Source organism: Triturus cristatus, chromosome 4_2 (assembly GCF_964204655.1).
Source record: "Triturus cristatus chromosome 4_2, aTriCri1.1, whole genome shotgun sequence".
Taxonomy (NCBI): domain Eukaryota; kingdom Metazoa; phylum Chordata; class Amphibia; order Caudata; family Salamandridae; genus Triturus; species Triturus cristatus.
This window is the reverse complement of record NC_140586.1, coordinates 82,093,569-82,109,398: the sequence shown is the minus strand read 5'-3', so window position 1 is coordinate 82,109,398 and position 15,830 is coordinate 82,093,569. Positions and strand designations below refer to the sequence as shown.

Here is a 15,830-nt window from a genome sequence, read left to right as displayed (position 1 = left end):
GCCCCATACCTTCGCTCAATGTTTATGGATAGCAGAGAGAGGGGGATGCTCCCGGCTGATCAAAGGATAGCGAACATAGTGGTCATTCACAAAGAAGGCAAACCCAAAACGAATTGTGCCTCGTATAGGCCGATATCCCTTCTTAACGCGGAACCCAAGATCCTGGCAAAACTACTGGCAATTCGTTTAGTAAAAGTGATAGACAGCTTAGTACATCCCGATCAGTCAGGCTTTATGCCACATCGGAACACTGCCTTAAATCTGCGCAGAGTGCACGGGGTGCTGGGAAGAGTTGCCACCATCCAGGAGCCCGCGATCCTGGTTTCCCTGGATGCCACCATGGCCTTCGTCATGGTGAAATGGCCGTACCTTTTTGAAGTACTTGACAAGATGGGTTTTGGGCCCAATTTTATTAGCTGGGTTAGACTACTGTACTCGAAACCCATGGCACAAGTAGTAGTGAACAATAGAAAATCTGAAGTATTTTAATTAAGCCGTGGAACACGGCAGGGATGCCCCTTGTCCCCGCTCCTGTTTGCCCTGGCTCTGGAACCCCTAGCCGTGTGGATTCGCAAGGTTCTGGTTATTCGCGGTCTGCGCTGGTCCCCGGGGTGGGAAGATAGGATCTCTCTATATGCGGACGATATTCTGCTCTACCTGGCTTCCCCGAAAGCGTCCTTGGTGTGCACACAGGATATTTTGGCAGTGTTTGGCAGGTACTCGGGATTCATAATAAACTGGACCAAGTCCATCATTTACGTCCTTCGGGGGGAAATACCTATCTTACCAAGGAATTGCCCGATCCAGATAACAACAGAGGGTTTTAGATATCTCGGCATATTCATCTCGCTGAATCCTGCACTCCGCTTCACCTGGAACATCAAGCCCCCTATGCAAAGATTGAAACAAGATATAGAGAACTGGAAGTCTTTGCCGCTCTCATTGCTGGGCAAAGCCACCCTCTTTAAAATGATGGCGCTACCACGCTTCCTGTATGCCCTCCAGAACTCGTTAGACCCAGTCCCCAAATCACATTTTCAAGAAATTGAGAGACTCCAGAGAGACCTATTGTGGGAAGGAAAACCTAGAATTGTCCTGTCTAAACTCACCCTCAATTGGTACAATGGTGGCATCGGCCTCCCAGATATCAAAAAATATTACTGGGCGTCCCATCTAGCAGCCATAAATCAGGGGTCCTATGGCCGTCTCGACGACCCGGGGTACGCTATGGATAGATGGATCCTTACGGGAGGGAACTACAATAGAGCACTCTACTCTAGACCCCGTAAATATTCCTTAACAAATCCAACCTCTTACTCGGTTCACGTTTGGCATATTGTAAACAAGAATTTGGGCTGGGACCGCAGGCTCACGCTGGCAACCCCCTTGTGGGATTCCGAGAAACTGGGAAACTTGTGGCGTAGCCAGGGATTTGACAAGTGGGACCTTATCGGAATCTCCCAGATCAAGGATCTTTGGGTCAAATATGATAGTTTTGTTTGCCTTCCTCCAACAGCAATATAGTCTAGCAGACACTGAATGCTTTAGGTATCTCCAGGTCCGTAATGCCCTCCGGACCCATCTTACTGGGGGAACTTCCCTCCCGGATGCCTCCCCTTTGGAGGATAGGTTATTGGACGGTCACCTGCCCGAAAAGGCCATCCCTGATTTATAAAAAATGAATCAATAATCTGGAAGACCCACTTCAGTCACTTAAAGAGAAATGGATAAGAGACGGACTTCAGCTTGACGAGGAGGATTGGAGGGAAGCAGTTTCCTCCCCGAGGGAGGTGGAAATTCAGGCTAGACTGCGATTAGTTCAACTCATGATTCTCCACAGAATCTACATAACGGGGCTGTGTCTGGTGCGTATGGGTAGAGCAGAAAGTGGGGAATGCAGGCGAAAATGTGGGTGTGAAGGCACCTTCATAAATATAATATGGGAATGTGACCAAATACAAACTTATTGGCGTGCTATTCACCGCGTCCTCAGTGAGGTGCTCGAAGTTGAGTTGCTTCCGGAGGCACGTAAGTGCATCCTGAACATATGGGAACCAACAGACCTTACCTCCTACTCAAAGCTCTGGGCCACTCTAGCTGTAATGATTGCTAAAAGAAACATCGTACAACACTGGGGAGCCCTTCAACCACTTGGGGTAGAACACTGGAAAGAAGACCTAGACTGGTGTATGTTCAGAGAAAAGTCAGTCTATATAGCCAGGGGGTGTCCCAGGAAATGGAACAGGGTCTGGGGGCCTTGGAACTCCTACCGTGGCGAAATTTGTACCCCGCCTATACGTATGAATGTAGATGATAGCCTCACACCCCACTAACTGTCCCATGCTGTACACTGCGAATTGAATCTATGTAATTCGGAAACTTAATTGTTTGGAACGTCTCCTCTGTATGTTAAGAATGATATGATGTGCTGACAATACTTAATAAAAAAAATTCTCTATGACAGTGGATAAATTAACAATTATTATGTACTTTCCAATGAGGAAGAAATCATAGAAAAAATGATGAAAACATATATGTTGGGTACACTCATTAAGGTATGAAGAGTAAAAATGGTGGCATGCTTAGAGATGTAACTTTGAGAGCATGAACGCTCTAGATGCTTTTAATGAACACTGTTGTTGGACATACCCATGGGGCTTTAAATGGAGTGTTTACACGCTAGGACTCTATGGTCCAGCTGAAGGCATAAACGCCGAAACGCGTCATCCTTCTTACCTTGAGCAGACACGGAAGGTGATTTATATGGTGAAATAAACAAGTTATTTTTACTTCTGTTGTGTGCCGCTTCCTTCTCTGTGCTGTAGAAATTTCTTTCCAATTTACTGATAAGGGGTTCCCAAAATTCCTCGTAACCTAGTGCTTCATCAAATAGTTTCCTCTAATAGCATAAATCGGCTGTAGCCGCCCGTCAGTAAAATTACCCAGGTACTTTTACTGACAGGGGGCTACAACCGAATTACGGGGACTTTTGGGAACCCCTTGTCAGGAAATTGGAAAGAAATTTCTTTGGAACAAATTCTATAAAGCACTGAAGAAGTGAAACTTTCGCGAAACACGTGTTGGCTTGGCTGTTTATACCACTGCATGTTGATGAAGATTTTTAATTAAGTATTTGATGTTTTTTTGATACGAATATCATACAAACGAAAGATGAACTGTTTCAAGTGTTCGTAAGAAGGACGTGCAATAAAAATTATCTATATGAACATTTAAGATGCAAAGTGTGTTTTTCTCAGTGCATGGTCAAGTGTATGGAATATTCCCTGAAAGGAAAAAGGGAACTGAGAACTAGCGCTGGGCAATTTCTCTACTTATATATATATATATATATATATATATATATATATACACATATATATATATATATATATATATATCACTGAAAAAACCATAGGTTTCACACACGTTATAGTTAGGAATTAGCATTTAAAAAACCTTGCAAATTCACTTAAAAAACCATAGGTTTCACACATGTTATAGTTAGCTGGACATTTCACTCATAAAAAACCAATGAAATTCCCCCGTTATAGTTACTGCAGGCAACTATAACTCACGCGACCGTAATCCTCTGCTGATGCTAATACTGTATTTAGACACTTATTTACCCATGTCTTCTTCCATTAATCTTTAGCTATACATATATTACAAATATTTATTTTTCAGAAAGACACATATGTCATCAGTGATGTAATATCTGACGTCATCAGCAGAGGATTGCGGTCGCGTGAGTTATAGTTGCCTGCAGTAACTATAACGGGGGAATTTCATTGGTTTTTTATGAGTGAAATGTCCAGCTAACTATAACATGTGTGAAACCTATGGTTTTTTAAGTGAATTTGCAAGGTTTTTTAAATGCTAATTCCTAACTATAACGTGTGTGAAACCTATGGTTTTTTCAGTGAATTTGTACGGTTTTTTAAATGCTAATTTATGTATTTTTTTTATATATTTATTTTACAATAAACTACGTATTAAAAATTCTTTTTTTTTTTTTTTTTGGTTTTCACCCTGCGAATTATTTATTTTTTTTGTAAAAAAAAAATTTTTTTTTGTGTTTTTCAGGGTGCGCGCACTGTGCGCGCACCCCCGCGATTTAAAAAAAAAAAAAAATTTTTTTTGCCTTCGGGGTCCTTCAGGGACCCCCTGACAAAGTCTAGGGGGTCAGGAACTCTCTACCCTGCCCCCTTTTCACGTTCGCCACCTTCCTTTTTCACTCTCGCACTGAAAACAAACAAAATGGCGGCCGACACTTCCTGATTTCGACCGATTCGAACGTTGACTAACATGTAACCACCAATCAGAATTACGCTCGCGCACGTTAGGGTGCTCGCACGGTGCTCGCACGGTGCGCGCACCCTGCGCGCATATAGATATATATATGCTTTTAAATGCTATTTTCTCCGGAAATACTGAACAGCTTTACACCAGACCTGCAAAAGGCACTTCCTTGACCTTATGGCTACCTCTCTGCCAAATTTCAAGTAATTCTGTTCAGCCGTTCGGGCTGTAGCTGTGTCTAAAGGTCCTATGGAAAAATGCATGGGAAAAACGCGTTTTGGGACCCCCCTTTTATCTCCGCCCCCGCTTGACGAATCCCCCCGAGACTTTCAGGGTAGGAGCGGAGCGTAGCGCCCCACCTATTTTGAAAAATTTGCGAGGATTCGTCGACCGGCGCCAAAGTTATTCAAAATAGAATGTTGCGGATTTCCTATGAAAACGTGGTCCTAACTATAACTACCTACTGGCGACCGCCAGTAGGTAATATATATATATATATATATATATATATATATATATATATATATATTTATCCTTTTCTCTCTCAGACATTAGATCCCATTTGGGACTGTGAAAGGGCAAGAAACATTTTAACATCAATCCTATCCATATGAACATCATCTCTCTTTAATAAACAAAGGCTCTTGCATATTAAAAATTATTTTGAAAGTTTTTTTTAGTTAATTTGAATCACATTCATACATCTTTAAAGCTGGTCTACACTCTATACATAGGTAGACCCCTTGGCCAGACAACAAAATATCTCTGGCAAAAAAGCCTACCACCCCCGCCCCCGCCCCCGAGGGACCCATATGGCATCGTAGCGCCAGCCCCACAAGGAATATACGCCAAATGAGGAAGCATACCACCAAATTGGTGGATGAGGGCATTTGCTTCTAAACAGCTGCCCTGTTTCTGACCCTAAAAAGGTCAGTCATAAGAGACAACCAGGACCCTCTTGTCTTCGGAACTGTACACCTCATAGATACTCGGAGAGATGTGATAGAATTAGAATGAGTTGGGTAGTTGCAGATTTTTGGGGGGTTTCATTGATGATGCCTCGCATAAGAAAGACTCTTAAAATATCGAACCATAATGTACATACAGTGACATATTGCGTACAGCTCTGTATTGGTGTAAAAAATGTAGAACAGACAATTGCCAACATTGCTGCTTGGGGAAAATAAACTATAACAAACATAGTGGATTTTTTTAAAGCATACATTTTGTTCAAGGGCAAAAATATGAAGACAATTGATTTTGCAGGGAACAGTAAGAAGAAATGGGTTCAATTCTTCAGACTAAAGGCCTGATTATGAGTTTGGTGATGTCAGTGCGGGTGCCACTCCACTGCCCAGCTCCCATACCGCAAAACTCCACCGCTGGCCGCCCGCCGGATTCCACGTCCGGGCAGGCTGTCCTGCGGTAGCTTGCCCACTGCGCTGCCTTTCAAAGGCTCATAGGAGAGTCTTAGAAAGGCAGTGCCGTGGACCGCCACAGCATGTTCCAGCACAGCATGGACTGTAAAGTCCATGCCATGCAGGAACTGGGGCTGGGAAAGACAGGAGGGTACACCATGTGCCCCGTGCACCGAGGCACTAGGGGGCCCGATACAGTTTTCTCAGTGCCACCCTTTTCATAGGGGGCTTACTGTCATGAAAAGAGGGCAGTGAGGAAACTAATAATATGCTTGGAGGTGCAGCAGCTGCACCGCCAGCATATTGTAGCCTCAGACTAATGCAAGACCGGCAGGGATTGCGAATCCCTGGCGGTAGCAGCGGTCCTATAGCGGTTCAACAGCCAAAGTCATAATACGGCAGTCGGCCGGTTGGCCGGTGATTGCCGCACCGCCAACATGGCTTTGGTGGTCCATCGGACCACCAAACTCATAATCAGGCCCTAATTTTGAGGCCAAGTCAGCTTTTATCCTCTTTCACTGAGCAAGGGGCAACAATGTTACTGCACAGCCTGATTACAGTTTAAAATACGTGCTCTGGGTGATCGATTAGTAAGTTTTGATTTGTAAAGTACATTTATTTAGCTATTGTGATGCTGTGTTAGTAATTTGTTTCCACCTTTGATTTGTCTTTCTGATCCACTGTCATTACTTAGCTGGTTCCCAGAGACTTCCTTGCAATTAAGTTATCCTTATCCTGGTTGTAGGATGACTGAATACCTGAGTAACGTGACCGTGATGGAGAATCTAGTTGTGTAGTTGTGGAACTGGAAAATTACTCACCAGTGTTGATTTTTAGGTCACGCAGAACTGCAAGCTAATTCAATGCAATGTAACGGAGCCAGCTATTGGAAATAAGGGTTAAGAGACAGATCACCTGAGGTCTACATAGAAAAGATAATTGATGGGAGAAACTCCGGCTTGTGAACCCTGGACCTTATCAGTCTACTGTGGGGTTGTGCAGTTGTGGATTTTACTACTGTCAGGCCAACGGTAACACCAGTAATAATCTGAATTTATGCACGCACCTCATGGATCACTTCTAATCATTCACTATGTACGTCAGGTGCATGGTTAAAAATAAACTTAAAGTCAAAGTCTGCCTGCAGTTTGAGCTCTTCTGTTTTCTTCAAACAGAGGTTGGATGAGAAAGGGTAGTTATTGAAGGAAACTTTATGACAAATGCTTTTTTGAATTCGAGTTCCGTTAGTGTATCTCAAGCCTATCCTGCAGCACCTTCTAATATGCAATCACAGCTCCACCAAATTACCTCACTTGTAGCTGGCAAGAGAAAAGCATTTCCTCTCCCACTTGCAGACACAGATGGCTGTTTGTAAATTGGAGTTAGTGAAGGTAATGGGCCGAATACTGTTAAACAGATTGGAAAACTGGGCTTGGGAGAAATGGATCCTGGCGGAGGTACAATATGGTTACAGGAAAGGCAGAGGGACCATGGATCAATGCCTAAACTTGCCACTTCTTGCAGGGAAGTACACACAGGCCAAGCCAGAAAATCTTTATATGGCATTAATGGATCTCTTTGCCGCATTTGACTGTGTTAATCAAAACAAATTGTGGCAAGTCATTGCGCAAATGGGGGTGGAGGTGGCAATAATTTGTTTTATAAGACAATTATATGCAGGCGCTTCAGCGAAGGTTTGCCATGGTAGGCTGGGTGAATGCACCAGATCTTTTAACATCACAAACGGCGTAAGGCAGAGCTGTGTACTTGCGCCCTTCCTATTTTCACTGTTTACCAACAAGCTAAATGACTTCTTTGTAGGAAAAATAATAGATACCCTGAGCACAAGTAACACACAATTTCCCATTCTGCTGCACGCAGATGTTGCGGTCCTCCTAGCAGGAACCCCCTTAGCTTTTCAAAAGTGTATCTCTAACTATGTAATTTTTATGGAAAATCTCGACATACATGTGAATAAAGCGAAGTCTTTTATTATGTGTATGGGAAAAAGTAAAAAGAAAGGAAACTATGCAATCAACATAGTAGCTAATTTTTCATATTTAGGAATCATTTTTGATAATAACTTAGATTGGAAAATGATGGTGTCCTCGAGGGCGTCACAGATTAACAAAAGCAAGCTGCAATCTTTAAGTTTGCAACGTCTCCGGGTAATAAACCAATACCAGAGATGGTCAAAATGTATCTGGCAAAAATTGTATCAGTGGCTACATATGGAGCAGCAGTATAGGGTATATCCAATATGGATTCCCTTAAAAAAATAGAGGATAGGCTTACTAAAAGGCTACTGTCTGTTCCCAAGGCATGCAATAATGCAATCACACACAAAGAATTAGGTTTACCCTATATCTCTGATACAAATATATTGGCCCCTCTGTTACTTAGGCTGTCAATCTGGAGACGGTACAGATAAAGCAATGCATTTTAAATGATGTGATGAAATTGGCTTATGAGCATAAAATAACGTGATTAAAGTATATAAGGTGTACTCTGGTCTCTCTGGGGTTGGGGGCCTTGTATGACCACCCAATGCAATGTGAAACTTTCTCAGAGAAATGCACACAAGAAAGAGAGCACAAGATTAAAGTCAAAACCACAGTATCTGCATATAACAAGAGACCCTCTTTAGCGCATGGGCTTCCTTCATTTCTTGGCTGTGTGACTAATAATCGTCATAATTTCCTTTTAATAAGGTTTAGGTTGGGATATGTAATGATAATGCTGGGATATCCAGCGAATGTGTTTGCCTGTATAATTATACCTCTGCACTGTGTGCCATATTACAACTAGAGACCCCGTATGTTAGCCTGGCGGTGGCCTCCTTCCTCTGTGCAGCTTTCAAAACCCACAGACTAGCAAACATCTGATTAAATGTTTAATCACTTATAATATGCACAATATGAATAATTCTAAAAATATATTAAGATACAGATGAATAAGTAATATGATATACATATGTGTTTTTATCTACATTGTGATTAACATTTCTCTTTTAAGACAATTTTATGATAACTTATTGACATGTCTGTATATTTTTATCGGAACATTTTATGCATTTGGCTTTACATGCGAAATAAAGTATTAATTGAATTGAGTTAGTGAATAAACAGGGGTCTAGTTTATGTGAGGTCTGAAACTGGTCTGCAGCCTGCAGCATAGTTTTCCCAGAAATGTATGCCCCTGGGGGCAGCATATTGTTATGGTAGGTCAAGAACAGATACTCTTCAACAAGAAAAAAATGGTATGCTATATTTGCCACTACAAAGATGGGCATAATACAAACAAATGTCAGAATTGTTGATACATTATGTGACAAATCCATCTTACAAAACGTCTTTACCTCTTGCAGGAACGTAAAAAACATGGCACTGCCAGTGGCGACATGGAGGTTCCTGAACAGAGCCCGCTGCAGTGGGGTAATGATGGGTTACACTCGGACTCAGAGTACTGCTGCCAGTCAGAAAGGTAAGGAGCAGTGTGCCAGCAGTTAGCGATTGTGTTTTCATGTTGCCTGTCAGCCTCTCTTTTAGTACATTAGTCTCATCTTCTATGGGAGAACCAGTGTTCTTCTGGAAGCTGAGGGAGGAATAGGAATATGGCCCATCTCCTGTTTTTATGTGTGATGTACAAAGAAATTTGTCACGCAAACCTGATGTAATAAAAATAAATCAATAGAAATTACACACATAGTGTGGCTTTGGGTCAGCCCTCTTCATCTATTGATCTGTTCTAATGACATTCATGTTTTCCTTCCTCCCATAGCAGTATTCAGCGTTGTCCAGTAGGTCAGTCCACTTCAGCTATTGTCTGCATTTTTGAGTCACTGCATTTAGCTTGATCACAAGTGCACATCCATCTAGAAAATGGTGTGCTTCAATGTCACTGTCGGTTTGCCAACTTGGTGGACTGCTGCTGACTCCTTTTTAAGGTCTAGCCTCCCAGACATAGCAGTTGTTTAGTTGCGAAAGACAGATTATGGGCTTAGAAGGAACATCAGGGGATTGGAGCCCGCCCTTTGCTTACCATTGGTTAGCTTTCCTGTCATTCTCATTTGCCTCATTCGCATTTGTATCCCAGCTTGTCAATCTTGTATTTGTCCCTCCCTTGGAGCATAGCCTCTTTACCATCTCTTTTCATTGGCTGGCTTCTATTTTTTCACTTTTTGATTTTCATGAATTACATTTTTCTTTTGGTTAAGCATTCCATGAGAGTGCATGTGTTTTCCAGCATTCTCCCTTGTGTACTTCTCTCCCCTGCGTACTTCTCCCCTCTGCAATCCATGTTGCACTCTGCCCATGTGCTTCTCTCTGTCCCCTCGTATTGTGCTTGCTCTTGTGTCCTCTCCCCGTTATTTTCTCACCTGTGTACTTCTGACCCCCTGCTCCATACTGCTCTCACCTGTTGCTGCTCCTCCACACCCCGCCCACTGTGTTGCTTCCTAGACACATCCTCCTTCTCTGTCTCCTACTGCTTCTCCCCTCCACCCCCGTAAAGGTTCCCACACCTATGCCCTCTTTGTTGCCCTCCTAATCACAATACAAACAAGCATTGGCATAGCCAATAGGTCTCGCTTTTCGGACCTTATAAGTATTTAGTTATGCAGCAAAATATCCTTGGTGCAACAACATCAACTGTTGCATGGCTAAACACTTATAAGGTCCCAAAGGCGAGACCTATTGGCTATGCCAATGCTTATTTTTATCAGTGTGTGTCTCCGGGTGAGCTAATCCAGTGTGTGTGGTTTATGCCGGACCACACTAGGAGCACCCTATGAATAATGCACTGTTTACAGTCTGTCTGGCTGCACTGAACAGAATGCATGTATAAAAAGGATAACAAAAAGTTGAGTACTATCATAGTTCTTCAACATCGTGACAGCTTTATTCTAACTAACGACACTGTATATTAATGTCCCCCTAACATAAAAGGGTGCATGTGTTGCAGTGTTTATATAAACACACACAGGTGAGTGGTGTCACTGGGTAGTGCAGACCTTTAGGGTACTTGGTAAATAGCAGGAAGAACTAGTACGCAAGACTCCCTTGAAGGGTTCTACGCTGATTTAAGTACATGCCCTTGTGTCATATCAGAGAATACAGCTCCAACGCAAGCACACAAGGGTTTGTAGGAATGATACACACTCAGACGAGTATATAAAGTTCCTTTATTCTCAGCTCTGTCTCCTACATTCCACTGCATGCAAGCAGCAACACCACAACGTTCATACTCAATCCCAGAATTCGAGCAAGACTCAGGGTCCAGGGAATTTGGGCCTCAGAGTGCACCTAGTGTGGGCTGCGGAATTACTTGAGGAGCATGAATACTGTTCGCGCAAACCAGTTGCGTAACACAAAGTGACGGGGCTCCCCCTTCAGATTGTGAGGAGGGTCCCCTGAGTCTACGATAACGCACAAATATTTATTGATCTTTGCCTGATTGCAGGAACCTGAACGGCTGGGGGCCACCTGCTCTGTCCAGGCACAAACCTTTGATTTCCTCACATTTGCGCATGCTTCAGTGCATCATTGTAGTTTGTTGGGCTCGGACCTCTAGTTACCGCTATATTGTTCTTGTCAAGATGCCTTGTACGGGGCCCACCATGGAGTAGACGGCCTTTGAAGGTCTCATGATAGGGTTCTTTCTGTATTTCATCGGTTTGCAGCTTTGCTGTTATCCATGAACTGGAATCTCTCAATGGGACTTAAAATTCAATGTATCCCCCTCCCCCCGATGTCACTGCGTCTAAAGGAATGTGACGAGATAAGAACATGATTTACAGCCTTTTACAACGCCGCTCGGAGTAAGTCAGGTGAAAGCGTTTTGATATACAATTTATGGTATTAAAGAAAAGTCACTCGTCTTCAACAAATGCCGCTCGTTTTACACAACTGCCTAGAGGCTGATGCTATACGCTGCTCTCTTAGGAAATAACCACTAACATAACTAGACCATACACAGGAAATGAACAGGCTGTATGCGATATGTACAAGAAATTGATAAGAATGCATGTGTACAACGTTTACAGAGTTTTTACAAAGTGTATGTCAAACCTAGGTAAAATAACAAAACGTAGATGCTTAAAAGCATCAAATACGGGAGTGAGTCCAAAGCGTACGCGCACATTAAACAGTCACTTGTCAACAAAGGACTGAAAGGCGTATCTGACGAGCAAGTAGGATGTATTTTAATTGTAAATTTGGTGGGCCACATTAAGTCAGGCTGAACTTACTAGTGATTAAGAAATATTGGTAATTATGTTTTATGTGATCGAAACGATGGCAGTGGTGCAGAGCACCCATGAAAATGCACTAAAGTGTTCCTGCAAAAACACAGGATGAACTAAGGAAGTCCATATTCAAAGAGAATTTTTTTTTTCAAAAAAGGCAAACCAACGACAGTAAGATGTTCAAATCTAAAATATCTAGGTAAGCAGATGTCACACAGGGGTGAGTGTGCAAAGTTAGAAAAGCCGGCGTACAGCAGGTTTTGCATAAATTACAAGCACATACATGGACGGTTTCTGAAGTACTCCTGTGTTATCCACTGACAGCACACCAAAAAAAAAGTTATACAAAGCGCAGTAGCCTTGAATCGGGCACACGCATGCGCCATGTAGATAAACGTTAAGCATGCGGCCGCCATGTTGAAAGCGCGACGGCCATGAAATAGGAACCGTGCTGATCAAATAAATGGCGCGTGGCCTCCTGATGTGGCCGCAATTGTGACACATAAAAGCGGGCAGTTAAAAGTTAGGCACTCTGCCTCCTGAAGCGGCAGCCATGCTGAAACATGAAGCGCAGCATCCGTGAAGTAAGAAAGGCAACATGCACAGCGTGTGTTCCGAATGAGTCAACTGGCGAGCAAGCGAGCTTCAGTCTTACTAGTAGACAGAAACGAGAACACAGGGACACGAGCAAGATGACAGGGGTGCTGCTGTTGGCACTACCTTAATGCACACAGCTCCGTGCACCCCTTAGAATATCGGAGTCCCTTGCCCCTTGAGCTAAAGGCTCGCTCTGCCTCCTCTCCGATGCAGAATGTCAGGTGGCAACAGCCCACAAATCACAATACACTACCAAGCCCGAAACAGGCTATCACAGCCTGATACTAACTGTCTAGACTGCACCCATCGACTGTTTGAAGTAGGATGGCTCGGACAAAGAGATGTGCGGAATCCGCAGCCAATCAGCGGTTTGAATTTCTCTGCGGCATATTTGGATTGGTTAAGCTGTCCCCAATGATCCAACCCTAGGCCAACTTACACATATGCTGCACCTCTGAGTCCAAGACGACCCGTCCATGTTTTGTGTCCTGGGATTGGTTGTTATGCGAGCCGTACCCACTAACATTGAGAACAAATGACGTCCGTGGAAAGGTTAAACGGGAGACAGGCATTTGACTGAAATCACGGATGGTCCTTGTAAGTAGCGGACAGGTGTTTCATTTTAAATTAACCCATTTTAAGCAAAATAATTTGAAAACAGTGCAGATGTCTACCCCATTGACAGTATTATTCAGCACTTCACATTCAATTAATCATTCGACATGGACAAGTGGGAGCGGCAGGGAGTGCATGCTGCAAAGTCACCTATGTTGTTCCGCTTGCCTGTGGCATGGGGGAGATCAGGGAATTTACAATTTGGACTGTTGGACTGCATGAGGAGGGGGGTGGGAATAAAGTCAACATAGACAACGGGGGACTTCAACATAAATGGGAATGCAGCGATCAGGAAGAGGATGTCTAACAAAGCACAAACACGACTGTGCGGTGGCAGTCATGCTGATTATAATATGAATATACTCCTTGGAAAATGCAAGGGCAGCATCTGTGAAGCGAGCGCCGTGATGAACGGGAGTTGTGTGCGCGCGCGTACACAAAGTGAAAGTGATCGTGGGGGAAAAATGCTACCGCCGGCCACAGCGCATGGTGCGCGCGCAGCAGTAATCACGCCATATGGCGCCTCTGCTCAAGCACGCACCCACGCACATGCACTGCAAGCTGTGGCCGGCGGTAGCATTTTTTGAAGCCCTTACTTAAAGTCTCGCCAGACCAGCGCAAGCGCTGGGTCAGGCGAGACCTAAAAACACTTTAACACATTTTTTCCCATTTATATGCTGATCCAACTCGGATTGGAAGCAAACCTTCATATTTTTTTACATTTATTTTGCCATGCACGCACATCATTGGGGAAGCTGTACAGCATAGTTAAAAAATATTGACAAAGCCAATAAGTCTCAAAGGCTTTGCCAATGCTTATATACTTCTATTCCTGGACTACATATTCCCATCAACTTTGGATGCCGCCATGTTTACTTTTTTAACTTTTCTTTTTTAAATTGCTATAGCATATGTTTGTTGGTGGAAAAAAACATTGCACTGTTGCCAAGGCCCGACTTATTGGCTTTGCCAATGCTTTTTTGTTTGTTTGTTTTTTGGTTACATGGTTTCCCCTGATTACTGTGCCCTGGACGTACTAGGAATGAAGAGCAACTCAGTTAAAAACATGCAGTATTAAGCATTTGGAAATATACTTATTTTGTCGAGGTTTAATGCTGAATCTCATGCACGGTTCACTTTAGTTATAACATACTTTTTTTGTCAAAGAGAGGTACATTATACGAAAGATGGGACGTTACAATATTTAAAATACAGTCTATTATTTTAAAGTTTTGAACGACGCCTCCTTTAGTAACTTGGGGAGGTAGCAAGTTGTGCACCAGAATTGCTTTGTATCTCATATGGGCAGACACGTTTCCTATGTTTAAGAACTGTAGACCTGTGTCCTTTTATTAAGTCACAGTATTAGTGAGGGAGCACTGCACATACATGTTGTGAAAGGTAATTCATTTTGCTTTTTTATGCTCTGTAGGAAATGTTCTCCGCAAGACCTTCTTTATCTTGTTGTGTGTCAATATTTTTAGGTCTGTTTTTTTGTGTTAAGACTTCTTTTCGTACTCAGAGAGGGTAAAACCTCATGAATCTGCAATCCACAAAACCAGCATCTCTCTGCCCATGAACCATGCAAGAAGAATAACACGTACACTAACTAAAAGCTTTTATGCCTAAACATAAATGCGTTATAATACTGTACACCCACCCATTTCTTCCAATAATACCCCCAACCCTTAAAGAAGTTCAGAAATTAACTGTTCCCATAATGAGTTGTTTGAAAAAAAGGTAAAAAATAAAATGTTGTCACTGGCCTTTGAATCTTCTCTAATTGTTCGAAAGTACGTTATTATCCCCCATTTGTGTCATAGCATAACATATGTTTGAATTATTATTTTGCTCGTCGGGTTAATGGGGAGAAAATGTTGTGTTTCTTTTGGGCTTGGGTGCACTGACTTTTCCCCTGTATTTGTACATAAATAAGTTGGAATGTAAGTTGGAATTGTCATTGATTGAAAATTATATCAGGCCATTTATATTTCCTTTTATGAAGTATTATATATGGTTTAACGCAACCTTTGACTACTTTAGAACATTTCAGTTTAGAATTCCTTCTACGAGTGATTTGAGTGTGTGATTGAAATTTATTTCACCCAAATTCAAACCAATGATATGTAGACAGTTGCAGTTGGATAAATAGTGTATATTTCAGTAGAAGGTAGGTGAAATGTAAGGACTGATAAACAAGACACATCTTTACAATCGCCCTATGTACATTTTTCCATATTCTGGTGGCAGTGTATGGCGCCCTCAAAAAACAAAAACAAAAAATCACCACATATGTTACCTTTCCATCACTGCCTCGTAGACTAAAAAATGGAGACACCTTTAAGCTGAAGACCAACATCTTCAAGAAGTTCTACCATCCTGATTTTTCTATCAACCGATATTTATCTTGGGAGCATACATCGATGCAAAATACAAATCAATTTTTGGAGGGTTTGAGCTCTTGGTAGTAGGAGAGAGGATGTCTAGCACATTACCGGGAGCCTGGCTGAAATTTCACATTGGACTTGAAAGTACCCCCGGTCATGTTCAAACTTAAAACAAATTTAGTTTGACATGAAAGGCCCTATTGTGTTTATTTATATTTTACATTTTGAACGTGTTTTGACTTTATTATGGGTGAGATGCGATTACTTAAT

The 15,830-nt window shown here is 42.5% G+C and overlaps 1 protein-coding gene across 5 annotated transcripts in view; it reads left to right on the top strand.

Annotated features, from left to right (window-relative positions):
• The window catches only part of GCDH (glutaryl-CoA dehydrogenase), a 220,253-nt gene that overhangs the window by 44,730 nt on the left and 159,693 nt on the right, over positions 1–15,830 (top strand). For 4 of the 5 annotated variants that reach the window (XM_085600632.1, XM_085600630.1, XM_085600633.1 and 1 more), the window contains exon 2: positions 9,085–9,200. In XM_085600632.1, coding sequence (XP_085456758.1) covers positions 9,098–9,200 — 103 coding nt within the window. In that variant the 5' untranslated portion in view covers positions 9,085–9,097. Of the gene's footprint in view, positions 1–9,084; positions 9,201–13,010; positions 13,156–15,830 lie in introns of those variants that run through there. The other variant, XM_085600634.1, reaches the window with a different exon arrangement.